This window comes from Anarrhichthys ocellatus, unplaced genomic scaffold (genome assembly GCF_004355925.1).
Source record: "Anarrhichthys ocellatus isolate YVR2014 unplaced genomic scaffold, GSC_Weel_1.0 scaffold39, whole genome shotgun sequence".
NCBI lineage: Eukaryota > Metazoa > Chordata > Actinopteri > Perciformes > Anarhichadidae > Anarrhichthys > Anarrhichthys ocellatus.
The window spans coordinates 1,683,061-1,703,614 of NW_022280069.1; the positions used below are offsets into that span (position 1 = coordinate 1,683,061).

Here is a 20,554-nt window from a genome sequence, read left to right on the forward strand (position 1 = left end):
CACACTACCTTGTATCACCACTTGTATCACACTCACACTACCTTGTATCACACGGTTTAGGCTTAGAAAAGAGATCATGGTTTGTAAAAACGTATCAGCGTAACGTAACTAGTGTAAAACAACTGCTGTTAGTGAACATTCATACCAAACATTACGCAGTAAATTATGACCGTAGCCTGTTTGTTAATTATTCATTATATCAACTGTTGCACCATAGCCTGATGATCATGAATATGTTAAATACTAGTTTTATATTGTATTTTTTTAGTTTCAGGTACACATATTCACTCACTATTGGTTATTGATATTAACAAGCCTTTAATGTCAGTGTTTTTCATCATTATTGTACTCATTGTCTTGTAACGGGCTTCAGCTTTGGTTCACTTGATTTCAGTATTAGTCTGGTGATAAACTGGAGCCAAGAACTAAGACGTTCTCTCTGAGTCACACTCAGGCGTATTCTACATTCCACCACTCGCTTGGTTGGAAGTCCAGCTGTTCACAGCGTTTTCCCCGCTGACGGCGAAGCAGTCAGGCAGTGTTTTTCTGCTGATGGCTCTCCTGAACAGCCAGATAGAGAGGCTCCGCATCCCACTTACAGATGTTTGTGATCATTGCTCCAGTGAGATTAAATGGAAGCAAGATGGGGCCCAGAGATTCTGTATTGGTTTTGGAGAGCGAGCGGGGGAAAGAGGCTCCCTCATCTGGCTGCACGGCCATCTTTCATGCCTTGGGGAGTTCGGGGGGTAGATGTGCTACAAACGAGGGATGGATGAATGAGCTTAAGGGTTCATGGAAAAGTTCACAGACTGTACACTGAGCTTAATATGAACCGCATGAGTTATGGTGTTGTGGTGAATTGGGGTCCCTCCAAAAATGTCAGAGTTAGAGCGCTCGGGCTTGCTTTTGTCAGTGATGTTATTTCCTGGATGGAACAAAGCCATGTGGGCTCTAAGATGTCAAGACATCGTGGATGTATTTATGGTGTGTGCATGCGAGCATCAGTGTCTGTGATTATTTTTTTCTGATATATGGGCCAATGTTTGTCTGCCACGTGAATGTCTTTTATTGAATCCTCTGCGTGTAAATACAGCGGTATACTGCATCGTAGTCGCATTTGTTTTTGATAGAAACAGGTTAATGGCTGCAGAAAAATGTTTCCATCATGGTCACATCAATCAGTTTTAGATGTGCGGCTAACTCTGTACTTGTTTGTTGTGTTTGTGCCAAATGTATCAATGTGGTGTACAACGTCTCAGACTTGCTTACAGGACAATTATAGAGAAGGCTAGAGAAGAACTGCTAAAGTTATTGTAAAGATGAAAATATACAAACAAACTAGACCGACGTCTGTCCAAATATGACGTTGCTGACACGGGGAATTCCAGCGACCCGGATCATTGAAGGATAAGGGTTAGGGTTATTGTCAACAAATACCACGAGGAGTCCAAAACCAACAAGGAAATTCTCCTGCTAACAAGTAAATATTGATATATTTTATTCTTCCGTGCCACAGAACTCTATTGTCCAAAAACTATTAAAAACACAAACGAGTCACCCTGTTGCAGTGGTTGTTCCTTCATTACCATGAACACACACATTGTAGTTTATTTTGAGTCAATCCCACTGTCCTGCTGCTGTAAATGCTCAATAGAGCACCAAATTTTGCTCCCGTAGCTGTGCCTACAGTGTAGAAATGTGATAGACTCTGAATTGTAAGTCACTTTGGATAAAAGCGTCTGCTAAATGACTGTAATGTAATGTAATGTAAATGTGTATTAATCCAAGACTGGAAATAGTCCCCCAACAAATACCCAATTTACACCGTCTACAAAAAATGACAGTGCCCAGCTTTTTGAGGAATTTACTTAAAATGTTTCTTAAATGAAAATATATATTTGTGACTTGGCATGTGCAAATATGCCTTGCTCATGTTTGGGCAACTGGGGTGATTGTGGCTAAGTGGATAGCAGGGCCGTCTTTCAATCAGAGGGTTGGCGGTTCGAACCCCGGCTCCGCTAGTCGCATGTGTCCTTGCGCAAGACACTTAACCCCAAAATTGCTCCCGTAGCTGTGCCTACGGTGTAGAAATGTGATAGAATCTGAATTGTAAGTCGCTTTGGCTAAATTAATGTAATGTAATATGCAACTGAAGAGGTGTTTTGCCCCAACCATCCAGACGAGTTAGCAAGCTTTGAACACTGAATTCAGCATCAAAATGTCTGGTTGTTGAGTGTTCAGTTGTTTGAAGCGATAGTCCAACAGCGGAGTCAAGTCCTACAGAATTTCGACAGGATCACAACCTTTTTAGAGCAGCGGGTGTTTCAGTTTAACGAGTGACCGTGTCAGCTGGTGACTTTCAGCCCAACGTGTCCGTGGTTGCTTGTAGTAACTTATTTTAATGATCGGCGTCGATAATGAACACAGATGAGTCTGTATTTTAAATTGATTGAAAGGTTTTTAGAAGAGACTACATGTTCTGCAAGCATGACGCATTTAGCTGAGAGTCACCAGTTAACACGGTCACTCATTAAACTGAAACACCGGCAGCATCTCCACATGGAAGCTATTAACAGGTTTACTTGTCATGAATCTCTTTTTAAAGCGCCTTTATGTATTGTAGAATAAACTCTCTAAATAAAATGTATAGTTACAATATTAGCATGAATCATAAAGTATTGAGAGATGTACTAGCACATAATATATGTTTTCTTTTCATGGGGTTAGTTGACGGGAAGGAAAATACAATTATCCTTTGAGGTAAAGTGAAGTAGTACAGTCGCCTCATCAGCCGCTGCTGGAGAACAATCTGCTGCATTATTATTCCAACAGGTCATCTGTCATCCAGTAAGCGTGAATATACCCAAATGTAATACGTTTGCCATCACTTGTGGACACGTCTGCTCTGCTGGCTCTTTCTAGTTATATATACGATATGATGCTGTAAATAATTTAAAATTGACATCAGGATTATAGATCAGTTTTTGTATTACAAGCACACGTCGTGATACAAAGAAGGAGAGCGCACATCCTGCTGAAGCATATTTTGGTAGTGGTGGAAATGGACTTGTGTTAGGAATTTCAATGCTGTATTCTGAATTTGAATTAAGTAGTCTGAGTGTGTTCGTGCGTCGGAGAAGCACAATGTGGTGGTAAGTGTTGCTGTAAATGCACAATTTGATACAAACAGAGTGAACATCCTTCAGTTCACAGCAAGAGATACATGTACTGTATTATGGGATTCTCTTGTCCGTTTATATTATATTTAAAAGAGTTATGATTTGAACTTGTCCTGTATGAACTGAACTTCACATCACCAGCATGAACAAATTAGGACTCTTTTTATTTGAAATTGTTCACCTTTTACATACTTGACAGTTAATATACACAAGCCTTTGTGGTCCCTCTGGCCCGAGACATGGTCAGTGACGATGTGTGCTGGGTATCAACTAGGATGGCCTATGGTGGATGGGAAGCTCTCTCTCTCACACACACACACACACACACACACACACACACACACACACACACATGTCCAAATGCACCCAGTCAAGCACACATGCAGAAGCACACGCTTGCACACACACATACAGATTTGCAAGGACGGATACAAAAACACACGTCACGACACGTACTCTAACAATCTAACACAGTCTAGCCAGCTAATGTAGACATCAACAGAGGAGGGGCTTAAAGTGCATACATGAACAGAGGAGGGACTCGCTCGCTCTTAAGATCAGTGACAGCCTTTTAAATAACGAGCGACAGTAATCCTCCACTAAAGCAATGATCTTAGTGCCACGCTGTATCTTTACAAAAAGCACAACCCTACTGTAGTTTAGCTCAAACTGTGCCTCGCATCATGAAATAATGACACTGCATAGTTCACGGGGGTTAGTCTTATACATTATTGCGGTACAATGTAGATCCAGGTCCGGGGTCCGGCTGTGAGCCGGGGGCTGCAGGATGGCACAGAAAGCATGTATATCGTAGTTTTCAGTGGGATTAGAGAAATAAATCCGTCATGAGTAGCTGCAGTTAAGTCTAGCTTTAAATGTGGGATAATCCATGTGAGGATAGGTGAGAAGGTGTTCCCGGATGCATAGAAGGAGTGCAGATGCTGACGCGACTCCTCGTTCTGGTCTGGGTGAAGCACATGGTTCGGTCCTTGACGGGAGTCGCAGAACCGCCCCGGGTCAAACAGGTCAATAAGGGGCAAATAGGACTTGCGGGTGGGAGGTCCTGACAGGCCCGGGGGCCGGGCGGAGCAGTGCAGGGGGGAAGGTCTGTGTCTGGAAGAGGGCAGGGGTCGGGTAGTGGTTGGTGACGTGGTTGGAGCGGTGCATGAACGCGTTGCTGAGGGCGGCGGCCACTGACGCCAGGTGAGCAGGGAGGATCTGAGTGGTGAGAGGCGGACACAGGCGCTCCTTAACCAGGGACAACGTTATCTGGTGGAGACAAAATACAGTCAGTATGTTCACAGGGTGGAGAAACACGTCACGAAAAATATTAAATTAAACTAAATCAACATTTTAAATCTTCCATTAATAAAAATTATATTTTTTACCTGAGCTAGAAATACCTTTTTGATACTTTCAACACTACAGATACCAAAAACAATACCTCGCTGCGTGAAATACAAACAAAGCCCTTTTTCATTTCAACAAAAGAAGCCAATGTCTGATAATGTTAAATATCTAAATAAAAACCAGATCAGGAACTATTTGTTCAAAAAGCTCAGAAAAGGGATCGCAAATCTGACAGGACATTCGATACCAACCAATTTTTAGCGCCTAAATAATTTGCCAGTTAGTTAATTATACTGACAGAAAGTGAATCGACAAATATCTTGACAGTCAACACTTCTTTTTCCCAACATCTCAAATGTGAGGATTTCCTGCTTTAAATGTAAATTTAATAAGAACGTGCAATCTGAAGACGTCACATTGAGCTCCGGGATTGACATTTTTTTTAACGACCACATTTTTGATTCAATTATATTTTATTTGTATAGAGCTCAATATCTCAAATAATAAATTTGCCTCAGATTGCTTTACAGCAGAGGTAGCCTACACGGTGCCCGCGGGCACCTAGTCGCCCGCAGGGACCATGTGAGTCGCCCGCAAGGCATGTTCTAAAAATAGCACTAGTCACCATGGAGCTCCGTCTAAAAATTGTAGTTTCTGTTCTTTTTGAATCAAAAACGCTTGCATTCATGTAGATTTTAAAAGGAAGAGGCCGCCGCACCGCACTGGGTTTTACAGGTTCCGAATGGCGGGCGCTTCCCGTTGGCACCGGACGCGCCGCCGCAAGCGCACACAGTCGTCAGGTCCGTAAATCCTCAGAACAGGCCGCGGGGCAACAACTCGTAGGTGGCGGGGGTAGAAGCGAGGCAACGCAGTACGATTGAAAAGGCCCAGACTAGAGGTTTGAACGCAGGCGACCAAAGACGCTCGCGTGCCTCGGAGGGTTGGATTCCCCCCTCGGCTATAGACAAGACTTTTTACTAGTTTCTTCGTGGAGAAAATGGTACCCAAATAAAAGCTGGTGTCGGTGACTACAGACTACAGGCCGGCATGCAGGCTTCATGCAAAGTTAACCCAGATTTCCCAAAATGTGGTGATTAGTACTAATGTAATAGGATTCATTTAAACATGTGAAAGAGTTGATTTTTTTATTCTACATAACTGATCATTTGTATAAACATGGGACAGAGTTCATGATTTGTTCAAAAATGTTACGAAGGTAGTGGTTAGTACAAACGAGTCATGATGTGAAGATATGACAGTTAATGATTTCCTAAATTTTTTTAGAAGTGATAATATTTACAAAAATACAACAGGTGCGATTTTGAACAAAATACGCAATCATTGTTAATAATTATTGTGAGGAATAATTAACATTGACATGTGATCAGTCTCTTCACATATATTATGATTATTATTAAAAGGTGATCTGTGCAACTTTGTTATTCAGGAAGTTTGTATCAAACAAGTAGCCCTTCGTACTGCTCAGTACCGTTAAAGTAGCTCTCAGTTTCAAAAAGGTTGGTGACCCCTGCTTTACAGTCTGTGCAGCATACGACATCCTCTACCCTTGCATTGGATAAGGGGACACATCCCCAAAATGTTTATTTTAGTCTGCTAATCGATTCTTTTACAAATGCAGTTTATCTGTTTTGTTGTCATGATTTTCCAGACTGTTCATTCTTACAACCCTGGATCAACAGAGGCAACATGGCGGTGTCCCTCTCAAACATTAGACACATGAATAAACAGAAAAGTGTCTGAGGACACGAAGGCTGTGCCGGCACAGAGGGAGTTGGGGGCAGGGGATCAAACAGGTGCCAGAAATCAGCTGCTGACATAGGAAACAGCAGTAGACACGTGTCTTTAATCACTTAACAATTTCAATTTAGACAAGAGCCATTGGCAAAAAAAAGATGCTGAATCCAAAGCCCTTTTTTTCTGGATATTAGAAATTGAAGATTTGCTTGAAGAGTGAGTATGGAGGTATGGAGTTTTTATTGAGGGAGACTCAAAAAAAGAGCGAATAAAAGAAACGACAGACGGCCAAACCTCCAAAAACAACCTAATAGGGTGAAAAGGTCGCCAAAGTTATCTGGCTTAATCTTGTGTATCAGTAATGGAAAATCTACGGTCTCACAGCACCGGGACGGCAGCCGTCGTCACGGGTTATCAATCACTGACTCAGGCATCGTAACCCTATGGGAGGCATTCTTTACTCTCCGCTCATCAAAGGAGATCCTCTCCGTTAACTCAGTCAATGATGGGTTTCACAAAAAGTCATTTCCCCCACACTGGTAACCCCCGTGCTTTGTCTCGGCAAACAGTGGGTGTGATTAATGCCGTCTTCTGAGAGCTTCTGTAGGATGGAAAGTCAGATGCTCCTTTATCTTCCCCACATGGCTCCTTCATGCATCCTACAGATTCTGCGTCATGTGGCACTCAAAAAAAACAAGATCCGCCTGGCGTGCAAGAATGCCGAGGGGGGTTTGCCACATAGGACCGCGAGAATCGGAAAGTTAAACAATCAGCTTGAGGAAAGCATTCAAAAGTTCTTTTCAGTTCACTTCTCGCATTCTGCGGTTTGTAAACTTGCCTGACGCTGACGCAGAGGACCACACGCCGAGCTACTCCAAATAAGTTAAAACTGACATTTGCAATTGCTTATAAATAGCATTCGACCCCAGTCGGCATTCCGCCTCCAGCGCGCTGACTCGGAGGAGCCTTGATACACGGCGTTTTGGTCAATAAAATATCAAATTAAATCCCGCTGTTCCCTGCCAGTGCTCTTTAATAAAAAGCCAGGTAACAGGTGATCCAGTTATGAAAGTTGACATTTCATTGGATTAGGTGCCGTCAGACACTTTGGAAGATGATTAAAAAAGAAACATCAAACTGCTAAATTTCTTTTGAAAGCAAGACAGAATGATACTTTTTATACTAACAACAGCGTCTCATGGCTTGATGCATCTATTATAACTGCAGTCACTGTGACTGTTGTGATCGACACGAGGACTTTTGTTGCTGATGAAGATGACTGAGACTCACCGGCTGCTTGGTCTGGCCTTTCAGCGGTTTGCTGTAGGGGCTGTATTTAGGTTTGGCTGGTTTGCCTGCTGCTCGGTCTTTATGACGCCGGCTGCTGATATGCTGAAGAGGAGAAATAGGTTGTTAAATGAGGCAGACAGGTCCCGAGTCACAAGATGGTTTAGAATGACAAGCATGTCCTTCTACTGTGGTTAAATATGTAAATGTTCTTCTTCTTTGCATTCCAATAGTAACGAAAAAACAGAATAGAAAAGATTAATCCTTTGTGTCTACCGGTAACCTTAAAATCCACATTAGCTCGAATGAAAATGTTCACCTACATAATACTTAATAACTAATACAGTTTGCTGTTGGTGAGGCCGAAAGATACCAAGGATAACCAGGAAGGAGAAAGGCTTCCAGCTCTTATGAACATCCACGGCCGCGTTCATGATTGCTGAAGTTTAAAAAAAAGCTCTCTGGTTTGCAATCACTGAAACCACAATGAGGAAAAGGGAAACAACTTGTACCTGGGAACCCTTTTCACCAGCAGTGAACAGATCAATCAGCAAAAAATGGCCTTAGAGTAACATCAAATTTGCTGGATTATTTAGTACTTTCAATGTAAATAAGGTGCCAGAGACAGAATAGAAACTATAATTACCAACGTGCAGTTGTATGCCTCTGCAAATCAGTCACATTACAAATGACATCCATGAGGTCACAGAGACCTTTAACCACCGAATTCTAATCGGATCATCTTTCAGTCCAAGTGGATGTTTGTGCCAAATCAGAAGAAATTACATCAACGTGTTCCTGAGATATCGCATTCGTGAGCCTGAACATGGAAACCTAAACACAAGCATAAAAAGCATCAGAATAGACTCATAGAACTTACAAAACAAGCGCCAGACCATCCTCGAATGTGTCCATCCTTGTGCCAAGTTAATTTAGCTCATAAGTATTGTGAATAAGTTAGTTCATTTGAAGCAAGTTGGGTATCCCTGCGCTACAGGAAAAGTCTCGGGGTCATACTGTGGGAAGCATCTTTTGATGTTTCTTGTGTGCAAGTGGCCTGATATTGGTGCTAGAGGAAAGATCGAACCATAAGATACATCTTCAGGGGATCACGAACCTCCACAGCAATCCGACCGTCTGATCTACAGATAACTTGTCAGAAAAATGAGCTGGTTAATAGAAAACTTTGACCAGTTTTTTAGATACTGCACCTTTCTCTGGATCGTCCATAGACAAAGTGTGAAAATTGTCATTATGCTTTTCTGACAGAGCTGCCTGTTACCTCAGCCTCAGGCTGGAAGCCATCTCAGGGTAGATAGCTTATCATGGGTTGAGGTGGGAACCTGACTAACAGAGAAGGAGAGGCCAGCACTAAAACACACCTCTCTCAAAGCGGACAGTATTACAGCTTTATTGCGACTGGAGACGTCCATGGTGAAGTACAATGCTGCATTTAAATACAGTTGACAATGGGAAGTGATATGAAAGCTTTTCTGAGGACCCGAGACCGGTGGATCTGAATAAACAAAGAAAACACAGGAATCTGGAATGAAAAACACAGAAATCCTGTGTAACCTCAAGCCAATAAATGATTCAGTGTGGGTACACGTGGACAACAAAAGGCAGATTTCTGGCTGTCTAAATTTCACAAGTCCTTGCAGCGGATTTGACAATCACACTTTTCCTCCGGTTTCGAGCTGTAGCTGAAATTTGCCACGCTGGATCCTTTTCACAGAGAATCGCTGCTGTTTTAGAAGTACTCACTAAAAGCCCCCGCATGAAAAATTCAAACAAAAGCCTGTCTCCTTTCCGGGAGGAATCTCAAGGATAGCTCAGGAAAAAAACGAGTGGTTTTCAAGTATAGTGGATTAAACCCCCCCTCCCCTCCCGTGACAGAATGATCAGCTACAAGAAAAGACGATTTGTGGGGCGCCCTAAAGCAACAACTAAGATACACGTTCCTGCCATGCCACACTAAGGAAACTATCACAGAGATCCTTGTTAGCTCTCGAGCCTCATTTCCTTCACATCATGTCAACGAGAAACCCTTTGCTATATTTGAGCAGAGGGATTAGCAGAAACTTGGTTATAGCTCCACTTCGGCAGCAGAAACCTCATTGCTTGGTCTTGTTTATGCTTTACCAAGAGACTACTGACAGGAAACGCTTTGCTTTGACAGCCGCGCAGCAGGAGGAAAGGTAAGATCATTACTAGTGGCGGTGCATCTTTCTATCCAGAATATTTTCATCTTAAATCCAACAAAAAGTTAAATCTCACACTGAAGTCTTTCCTTTACTTACTTATTTGCCTAAATTTAATTTTCAAAGCTTCAGTCTGCAGGAAAGTTGAAGTTCGTTAGCGTTTGAGGATTTCAGAGTTGTCAGTCTTCCTCTGTCCCCCTCACCTGTTTTAGCTGAGTCTCTGAGTTGACATGCACATCGCACGTCTCACAGTGAAACGTTTTGTTCTGCAGGCCCGTTGTTGATTTGACGGTTGTTACAGCCAGTTTGCTTTTGACTCCCGACCGGGGGAAAGACTTGATGGAGCCCACGCCGGTCCTGGCCTCGAGCATCGTCTTGTGCTTCGTACCTGCAGGTTCAAACAGGAAGCAGTCAGTACATTTACTTCACCCAATAGATGCTGCCTGAGGGAAAGGTGAGATCAGAGGTTCACGGCTGTTATCTTGTCTCTGGTGTGGGAAATATGAAGGTCAGTGTTAAAGGGTCGTCTCGTAACTTAGACTACAACGTCTCAGATCAAAGTAGAGAACCCCGTTAAACTCATTCCCACAAAGTGTCATGGTTCCCACAAATCTCCCTTTTTTGGATGTCCCTGCAGGGCACTGTTAGCATTGATGTTCAGGTCAGCCTTTAAGTGACTGGGCTTTCATGTGCAAACATCATCTTTACGTCTGGTTCGATTCCCTGCCGATGGTGCTCATGTCAACGTGCATTCCCACGCATTTTCTTCAGGAAACGCAATTCGAGGTAGTGATTATCAAAGGAACAGGACATAACAACAGCTGCAGTGCTAAAATTAATAATGACAATTTTTCATGATGGATTGAGCTAGCTTCTCCTCGATGCTCCAAAATAATACACCACTGGAAATTCACTACATTTCAAACGTTTTTGTTTGTTTTGTTTGAATGTGCTCCCTTCGTCTCCTCTCAGATTGGGAATGATTCCATTATATATATACTGTTGACATATCCAGAAGTTAATATTGGCAGAGTCGAATCCAACAGGTTATTTTCTATATATATTTATTATATACAAAATGAGCAGTTCCAAGTCTCTTAAAACTGTCATCTTTGGGCTCAACCACTGTACCCAAAGACTTTCCCTTCCTTCACTGTTACATCAGCCAAAAGCATAATGCTGAGACGCTGGAGGAAATTCATCCACCAATTTATCAGGAATGGTTTACAACAATGGCTCAGCTTGCTGGTAATGAAAGGGTCACACAGCCTCTGTTGAACAAGCTTGATCAATATGAGTTCACATGGGACCCTTTCACTGCCTGGCTATCTGTAGCTTTGAGGTCTCGTGTGGACTCATGTGCTTAAATGTGGAGAAGATGTCAGTGTGTTTGTGTCTGTCATGCCCCTGTTGATAGATTACTTGACTTCCTCTCACTATTCGATTTCGGCCTCGGGACCTCTTTTATCAGCAGATTGAATGGGTGTTATCAGAGGTTATCAGCCTCATAGATTTGGGTTGGAAGGGGCCTGCTACACCTACTAGTGGATTCAAAAGGCCGTTATCATGTATAGACATGGTCGATCACCAATACAAATACAAGAAGACGATGCCAACCTTTAGTGGGCAATGTAATTTGGATTGGAGCAAAGGAGGAAGTCATGACACATAGTATAAAGTGCACTTTCACCCATGAGACCGCTTTCACTGTCCCGTGTGAAACTTAAAGTCAACTATAACTTATTTTACCGTACGTTTGTACGCCAAGTTACGTAACTTATGTTAAGTGTTCTTATTTGAACCCAAACCACAATCATTTCCTAAAACTAACCAAGCAGTTTTGTTGGCTAAACCTAAAGTCCCTTTGTTTCACTTCACGAGTCAAGGTGTTTTGTCTTATGTACAAATACCTCGTAATTATTATAAATGGCCAATTGATGTTAACATTTGCAGAAGAATGTCTCTCGGACGTCTCTTACCGCTGTTGTGAGCCTCCAGCTGCGATGTGGAGTTGACCACCACTTTGCACAGCGAGCAGTACAGAAGACGTCGAGCTTTCTCCTCCTCTGTTTCCGTGTCCATCTCCGCCTCCGGTTTGACCTCAGGCTCCAGGTCTGGTTCTAAGGGCGAGTTGAGAGTCGAGTCCCCTCCAGCTGCCGAGGTAGTCTCCGGGGCAGTGGCTGCCGTGGTGCTCTGGACTATCGGCGAGGCCACAGGTGCCGGCGTTGGCATCGTGAGGGTCGTCAAGGATGCCAAGGGCAGTGCCGGTCTGATCACAGGGGATAACGGTAGGGGCACCGCTCCAGGAACGCCATCTGCAGAGAGGAAATAGATTATTTATTTTGAATTATACGGCTACATTCATCATTTAGGGGCAAAGATGTTATATTCATGTAATATTCAACCAATAGGTGTTCTCTGGAGACTTTGAGATGTGGATTTAAAAGCAAGATTATTTCCATAGTTGAATCTGAGTGCTGTAACAAGATGGGTTTTTGTTAGTGTAATGTGAGAGTTGGGAAGAAAGACAGATATTCTGTTAATTTGCACAACATGTTGGCGTGTGAACATTTTAGTTTTAAGACACTGCCAAAAACCACATTCAAAGAGTTTTTGAAGAAGAGCAGAACGTAGGGCTGGGCATTGAAAAAAAAAAAAAACATCTTCACCAATTTGGTAACACTAGGAAATACGCTACAGAGTTAGAAAACAGGATCAAATATGGAAACGCTGCAAGACGCACAGAACACAACGGAAAAAGGCCCCACAGTAAAATACAACAGACTACTTTTCCAGCGACATAATAAATACATGCTGCCTTTTCATGACACAAGGAGAAGATATGCAGGGTTGGACATTTCCAATTTTAACTGATTATAACCTGGTTGTAAACATTTCACAATGTGGGGATTATAAAGAATCTCGCACTAGGCGATTTTAAGCTTCAATGCATTAGTTTTCTAATGTGACGCAAAATGTCGAAACTTGAACTGAAAAAGACTGTTTGTATGGTTTTGCTTGCAGATAATCACTGCAAGCATTCTTCCATTTAATCCAACGTGAGATTGGCCGGCTACCGCGGCAGCAAAACAACCCGCACAGCCGTGATGGCCTGCACATGGCTGTGAACACGGAGATGTCTCAACCAGCAGCCATCAGCTAACAGTGCTAGCAATGCTAACAGTGCTAACAATGGCAACAGTGCTGGCAGAGCTAACGGTTTTAACCTGGTGGGCCTTACACTACCCAGTCTGCCCACCGTGGGTGGTTGGGCGGCGTTCTCAGCGGTAACCGCTGTATGAGCGCTGTGCAGTGCGGTGGCAATTAGCTAGCCAGAGGGACTCACACAGCTTCCATTCAAATAATAGGTATTTAATGAAGTACTTTATTGGTATCGGTATCACTCTAGGACTACTGGTATTTGTACTGTATTGACCATACCCAGCAGTACAAGTATACCTCAATTTATGTTAATGATGGTAAAGTATATAAATGATGAGTTACTCATATGTCATATGTTCAACTTTTGTTATTGAAATATACAGCTCTGCAAGATAAGCTGACCTTTAATTCACTGTTATTCCATTAATATGTTACACAAATAGCTACTGTTATCTGAAAGAAATGTCTGATATTTTCAGGCACGAAGACAGCGGTCGATCAATATATTTGACTCATAAAACAACACCACACGTCAGTGTATGGAATACAGAGGACTTACTGCCACATATACGAAAATTTAATTTTGCCTTGGGAGCGCCACCTGATCGATGCCAATGGCTCCGAGTTCTCCGCACTCCGTTGTCACAAAATGAAGATCAGCCAGCCAGGAGAGCAAATCAATAGTGAATTATGTCATGCTATTTTTGTGAGCCATCATATGTGGGTCTCATTTATCCCAGCGGACGTCTGCTCCAGGTTGTATCGTCACGGGGTACACTTCAGGCAAAGGTTAAAAAAATACATCTGGAGCAGCAGGTATGTTTCTGTTAAAACCTGTGGTGAAAGAAGTATGGACATCCTTTACACGAGAAGAATCAGAGAGAGCTTCTGGCGAATGGTGAATCTATTTAGTCAAGCTGTGGTATTGAATGGAATCCAAGGATTGCAGCTTATTGCGACGGATGCACGTTGAATAAAAGCTTCAGCTAAATGCTTTAAATCTATGCAAATATATGCACTGTGGGTTTTTTTCTTTTCATCCATTAACCTTTGAAATGGGTTTGAAGCACATTTATACTTGTTGTAATACTCTCCTCTTACAGTTGACTGACTCCAACTGTGAAATTCGCTGCACTTTTATGAAATCTTGAAAGTAATGAACCGAAGCAAGCGGTAAGAAAATGTACAAAAACAATAGGACGTCTGCATTGAAATGAGGGGGAAAGCTGCAGGAGGGTTTGCTCTGACATTTTGTAACAATATCATGAATTATATGATAACAAATGCTTCATTTTTCGGCAGGGTTGGTGAGCAACAAAGTAAAGCTTAAATGAAAGTGATGATGGTATTTGAAAGTAACCTCCCTAAAGCAGTCTGTCAATGTATTGGTGAAGCTCCACACTCATACCGGGGTGTTAGCTATATTTACACAGCAGGCCTGCCTGCTCTGAATCAGCAACAAAAATACAACCAACAGCCAAAACAGAGTCCACCCTATAAATCTACTTCTTATCAGTGCTTGAAGTGGAAAAAAACAAGTGCCAATACAACACTTATTCACGTACATGTTGGCATGTGCATCGGCCTCTATCAGCAATCATTATTATAGTCTGAATTTCTTCAGTGAATAAAGCATTCTAGGAGATATTGGGTTTGGGGGTCCTTATTATTTAAAAACTATACAATTTCACATAATCTTCGACCCCTATTTTTACTATAGATAACGCCCTAAAAGCTTAAAGATGAATCTTGAGATCGTCAGATATTAATTTTAATTATTTACACAGGGAGGCTTCCAGGAAGGATCCTAATCAGATGCCTGAACCATCTCAGCTGACCCCTTTTAAAGCAAGAGAGCAGCATTTCTACTCCTCTCGAGCTCCTTCAGGATGTCGTAGCTCCTCCACTTATCTATAACCGGGCTTTTGCAACTGAAGTGCGAGAGCAAGGCCATTATTTCCAACGGGCTCTTTCCCGGGTATCTGCATGCGAGCCATAGCAGCATGCACTACAGGTCACAAAAAGTCAACTCAAAACTCTGACCTCAACTAAATGTGTCCAGTGGGATTCAAACGTTATGATGGTGACAATTTTACCAAAGAAAAGAGGGGGATGCCAGGTTATCTAAGTGATACTGTGATGCTTTTAATTCTGCGCACTGCGTCACCTAAACTATTTGTTTTTCCCCGTTTGGTTTAAAGGGGAGCTCATCCAGGCTTTGAAGGAAACTGATTTTGTCCGCTTGTATCCGCGATCCATTCTTTCGGCCCTTACCCAAAGCTCATGACCATAGCTGAGGGTTGAAACATCGGTAACTGAATCAAGACCTCTGTAAAAAACTAAGCTGTGTCCGCAGTACTGCAGACACAGCACTAATCCGCCTGTTGATCTCCATCTTACCCTCAGTTGTGAACAAGACTCCAAGTTTCTTGAACTTCTCTACTCAGGGCAGTTGAGATTAGGGATGCACCGATACCGATACTAATATTGCGCCGATACTGACTCAGATATCTTGATCTAGTATTGGTGACAATGGGGCAGATCTAATGTTTCTATACTATATACAGTATGTATTGTAATTTTAATTCATGCATACGCTTTCACCAATTTGTTGATGCATTAAAACAGTTTACACTTGAAATGTAATTCCTTTAATTTTGAACATGTTTTCTAACAAATTGCTGGTTTGTTATTTTAATAATAACAATTTAGTAACCTATGTGACTATTTTTTATATTTTGTTTTACAAAGTTGGGTAATGCTAAGTCAAGCCTGGTGTTGCCTTACACATAAAAGAATGATCCCAGTCACACACAGAGAGACATACGCATTGTTAGAGCCAAATATGGTGTTGTAAATACAACTGCATTTCTCTGTGTGTAGGTTGGGTGGCGCTGTATTCATGTCCTGGGCTCAGGTATATAAGTCCTGAGCTCACCGTGGTTGTCAGGTGTTTGACCCTGGAAGGGCAAAGGGTTTTGACCGCTATACGCTATTGTGATGTGTCAATGCAACTGGTGCATTTACTGTCGGTGGAAAGAATTGGACCTTTTATACGTTGTTCCACAACAAAGAAAATAAACAAACTATATATCATTAAACAAAGTTGTCTGTGCTGATGTACCTAATGCAACGCACATCACAGGTAATCTAGACGTACAACGAGCGTGTCAACCAGGTCACTCCAGAGGGAAAGACACCTCAGGAGCGTACAGAACAGGACTGGGCTTCTTTAACACGCATTATTTAAACACTGGTATCGGATCGGTACTCGGTATTGGCCGACACCACAAGCTCGTTATCAGTATTGGAACTGAAAAAGTCGGCTGGTGCCCTAATTGAGATACCATTTTAGAAGCCAAGAAGAAAACCATGTAGAAATGCAAGATTCAAGTTGCACATTTTTTCAGATGAACAAAGTAGTTTATATATATATTACTTTATATTTAAATTATAAACTTGATGACATGGTGTGGTGTCTAAGCTTCTCTCTTCACTCTGTCAGTGTTGCTGCAGTAATTATTTTAGACTATTTTGACTGTCCCTGATGGGATCTTTCCATCACATGACCTTAACCTCGGTTGTCTAGATTACTGTTGCCAGCAGAGGATTGAGCGTTGGTGATGCAATGTGGTGCAGCTATGACTAATTGACCTCTACCTGTAAAACTGTGTGTGTTTTCAGTAGACCATGCCTGTGGACTGATCTAAAGAAGAACATCTGGCATTAAAAGGTCATTATTCCAGGCTGTTACACTCAATACCATGACTGGAACATTTGTTTAAAGCCTCTAGACGCTAAAAGAGCGAACCAGTGACTTCAGTTATTAGTAGCGCGTAATTTATGTTCTGTTTAATTTGAGTTCAGGCTGAATGCGCTACAGGCAAGAGCCAGGAAAGCTACCCATTTCTTCCAATTTATAGAATATAAAAACTGCCTCGCTTAGCTTTACAATCACAGTGTTTTGAGTACAAAAAAGAAGAACACTTACATTTGAAATTCCGCTAAAGCAACACACCTTTTCATGTTGCTTTCAAACCCTAATGGTTTAAGAGCCATCAACGACACAAAGTGTGACTTTGCATTACAATGTCCCATCAAGCCCAAGCCATTAACACAAGAACAATAATTAATCTGTGAACTATTTATGACGTGGCTGACCTTGTCACTCCCGATGAATAATGTTTATGCTACAAGCAGAGCGGCAGCGACCTCTTTGCCCTCTGCAATTAGCAACCACCTACTCCCCAGTTGGCTCCGGTGTGCCAGGCATCAAAACAACCTGAAATCACAGCGATTAACTCACTCGATGCAAAAAAGCTGCCATCGCACCTGCTCCTCTGGGAAGCTTTTCAATGGCACGGTCACCAGGCCGAGTTTGGTACCAGATAAGTGCGAGTGAAGGTTTGGTGTTCATGTTTTTACCTGCGAGTCGTCATTGAACTACTTTTTGACAGATGTTCTCACCACGAGCGAGCTAAAAGAAACGCACCATCAGAATTATCTTAAAGTAGCTTTCAGAGATTCTCCAGGCACTTATCTGTGCTTTACAGATTGCTTTTGGTTCTTTCTGTAGATGGCCTTCATTTTTTTCCTCTTTCATTTATCAACAGCTGAGGAGTACAATCTGCATCATTTTCTCACAAAGACAACGTTGACTCCACATTGACCCGGTATTTTGAACAGCAAACACCAGTTGGGGAGGGTAAACGGTTCGGGAGCTGTTATTAAAGAATACTCCAACACTTTGGCATTCTGCTTGTTTTCTCTGATATGTGGAGTGGGAAAATCAATATCAATTTCATTTTTTTATGAATTCAGTAGAGAGATGGCTCCGTGATTTTGTTTTAGCCTAACAAACACTGGAAGGAGGGGGAAACAGCCTCCAAAAGCTTTTAATATTGAGCCTGAACGTTCATTCTTCAACCTGGAAAAAGTAATTTGACATCTCATCTCAACTTCCTACTGGCTTTTTAGCTTTTTAACTGCATCTCACAGTCTTCATCAGTTTATGAAATCTGCTCAGTATGCTTTGCGAAAGATTTAGTTTTTTACATATCAAACAAACAAGGTGTAACTAATCAGCTATAGAGGTCTTTTGGACAGAGCCAGGCCAGCTGTTTCCCCCCCACTTCCAGTCTTTATGCTAAGCTAGGGTAACAGTCTCCTGGCTCTTGCTCCGCACTTAACGCACGGACATGAGAGTGGTATCAATCTTCTCATCCAACTCCCAGCAATAAAGTGACGTATTGTATTTCCCACAACGTCAAACTATTCCTTCAAATTTAAACCCAGCTTTGGAGTTGTCAGAAGAAACATTGGACACAGCAAAGATGGCCATGTTCTTGTTGCTAAGCTAGGCTGAACATGTCAAGGACCTTCCCCTGTAATGAAACATAGAGAGATAAAATTGATACACAGTTTTTTGACTAAACGTTTGTGTGCAAGCATATTTTCCAACACGGTAGAGTATTACTTTAACGACAGTAAGGACCAAGTCAGAGCTAATGGCTGTTTAATCTCTGTATGATAGAGTGAAGAACATTAGTATTAATCAACAAAGTGAGAAAGGTTCTGTCTTCATCTGCCTACTCATTATATGGCCGAGTGGTTGGTGAGGCCATCCCATGTGAAGACATGCATGTCTTTGCCCTTGTGTTGGGCTGAACCCATCTACCACGGTGTCATTAAAGAGCCATTTGCTGATGGAAGGGCAGGTGATTAAAGTGTACTTTGGCTGGCCTAGGACGCCGTGCACTCTGGGAAGCCTCCGGTAATCCATATCCCCAGTCAGTGTGACCTAACTGGCTCTGCGAGGCCCAGTTAAGAACTCAATCCCCTCTCATTAATGGAGGTAATGACTGTGATCAATCTAAAGTTGGTATGGGCGAGCGGAGCCCGACAGCAAGGTGGGAGGAGAAAGAAAGAGATAGAGAGGCCAGGTAAGAGAAAGGAGAGGATGAGAAACAAGAACAAAAGAGGATAGATTTGGAGAACAGATGGAGCTGGAAAAGGGGAAAAGTTAAATGAAAGTGAAACTGGAAAAGTAAGCAAACTCGGACCAAACAACAGTGGAAAATCTAGTGTGTGGAATAAGGGGGAACAGGGGGAGGCAGGTGAGGGGACGTGAGAAGGTGAGAGGAGAGAGATAACATTGAAGGAGAGTAATCGAGTGTGGGACACAAAGGGAGAGAAATTGAGAGGGTGGGAGTGCTGAAGGCGACAAAGATAGAGAATCAAGAGAAAAGCAGAGCAGGACAGGTGCTGCGACCCGTCGAGACAGGACACCGCCTGTTTCTTCCCTCCGTTTGTACCTCGGCCTCTCTTCACGCTCCTGAGATTCGCTTTGGCGATAGATGAGAAACGCCACTCTGAAATGCTTCCACTCTACTTAGGCTTTCAGGCAATCACAGGACTCCCCAGAGATCCGATTACCTTTCTCAATGAAGCCGGATTGAGCTCTTTAATTAAAATGATTGGGCCTTATTATATGCTGTCACAACTTAAAGGACAGAAATCCCTCATGGCTCTTGAGTTCTGTCAAATTTCATTTGAAGGCAATGATTTTTTTTTTCTCCCCCTCCCCCCCCTTCCTCTCTTGTCAGTATTCAAAGTGAGTAAATGAGAAAAGAGTCACGGTTGAATGTTCCTAAAATAAAAGATTGATAAGTTGAAAAAAATTTGCATTCACAAATAAGCGTGCATCGACGCTTGCAATCATCTTTTTTGTGGAAGGGGGGGCATTATCTCCGATATTTAACAGCGGCAGGAGTCACTGAATTGAATTCACACTGATTTATCTCTTTCCAATTTCATCTGAAAGCAAATGATCCGCGGCTAAGTTCTGTTGGGAAGTTTTTTACGGTTGCACATTGGCGTCCAACATCCCCCACAAATGAGAACATTTGCAGCGCCGCGCGCAGGTACGGAGCCAATCTAATCACACACTCATCGGGTTTGCTGCCGTCTCTGACGTCTGTCTGTAAGCGCTTTTTCCAACCCAGCGCGCACCTACGAAAGACTTGGTCACAAAGGCAGTTTTTTTTTTTTTTCTCCTGGGTGGAGGAGGGAGGGGGGAGGGCGGACGGAGGGCGCAGCAGCCGATGGGGGACGTGAGGAAGAAGGCTGTGGAGGGGAAGCAGCCTTAGCTAGCCTCCTGCCTCCCTGCAGCCGGCTCCGTTGTACAGCTGCTGTCAGTGCTGGCATGGCTCCCCTGACAATCTGCTCTTTAATAGCTAATATCAGGGTACATTTCCTCAGGCACTGGACTGGAACTGAGAGATGGCGGGCTGTGCTGTGGGCATTTCTCTCTCTCGCCCTCTTTGCCTTTCTTGCTCTATCTCTACTCGCAAGGACACACACACACACACACACACACACACAGAAACTTGACAGACGGCCGGCTGAGTCACCCTGCTAATCTATACTATCTCGCTGTGTCCAACTGTCGGTCCATCTCAGAACAGAGACAAGTTCGAAGACAGGTGTGCATTTTATGAAATCGAACCTGTGATTAAACGCTTTCACACAGACTCATTATCCCTCAGCGATGCACTAAATGTGTTCTTCGCACATCAACTTAAACCGCCCCGAGCAGATGGACTAAATGTAGTTTCATTC

At 42.7% G+C, this 20,554-nt stretch overlaps 1 protein-coding gene across 3 annotated transcripts in view; it reads right to left on the minus strand.

The window, feature by feature from the left end:
• Window positions 1-2,411: 2,411 nt before the first annotated feature.
• The window catches only part of znf385d (zinc finger protein 385D), a 63,682-nt gene continuing 45,539 nt past the window's right edge, over window positions 2,412-20,554 (minus strand). For all 3 annotated transcript variants that reach the window (XM_031867329.1, XM_031867326.1, XM_031867328.1), the window contains 4 exons: window positions 11,752-12,087; window positions 9,976-10,160; window positions 7,575-7,676; window positions 2,412-4,448 (listed from right to left, as the gene is read on the minus strand). In XM_031867329.1, coding sequence (XP_031723189.1) covers window positions 4,206-4,448; window positions 7,575-7,676; window positions 9,976-10,160; window positions 11,752-12,087 — 866 coding nt within the window. In that variant the 3' untranslated portion in view covers window positions 2,412-4,205. The remainder of the gene's footprint in view (window positions 4,449-7,574; window positions 7,677-9,975; window positions 10,161-11,751; window positions 12,088-20,554) is intronic.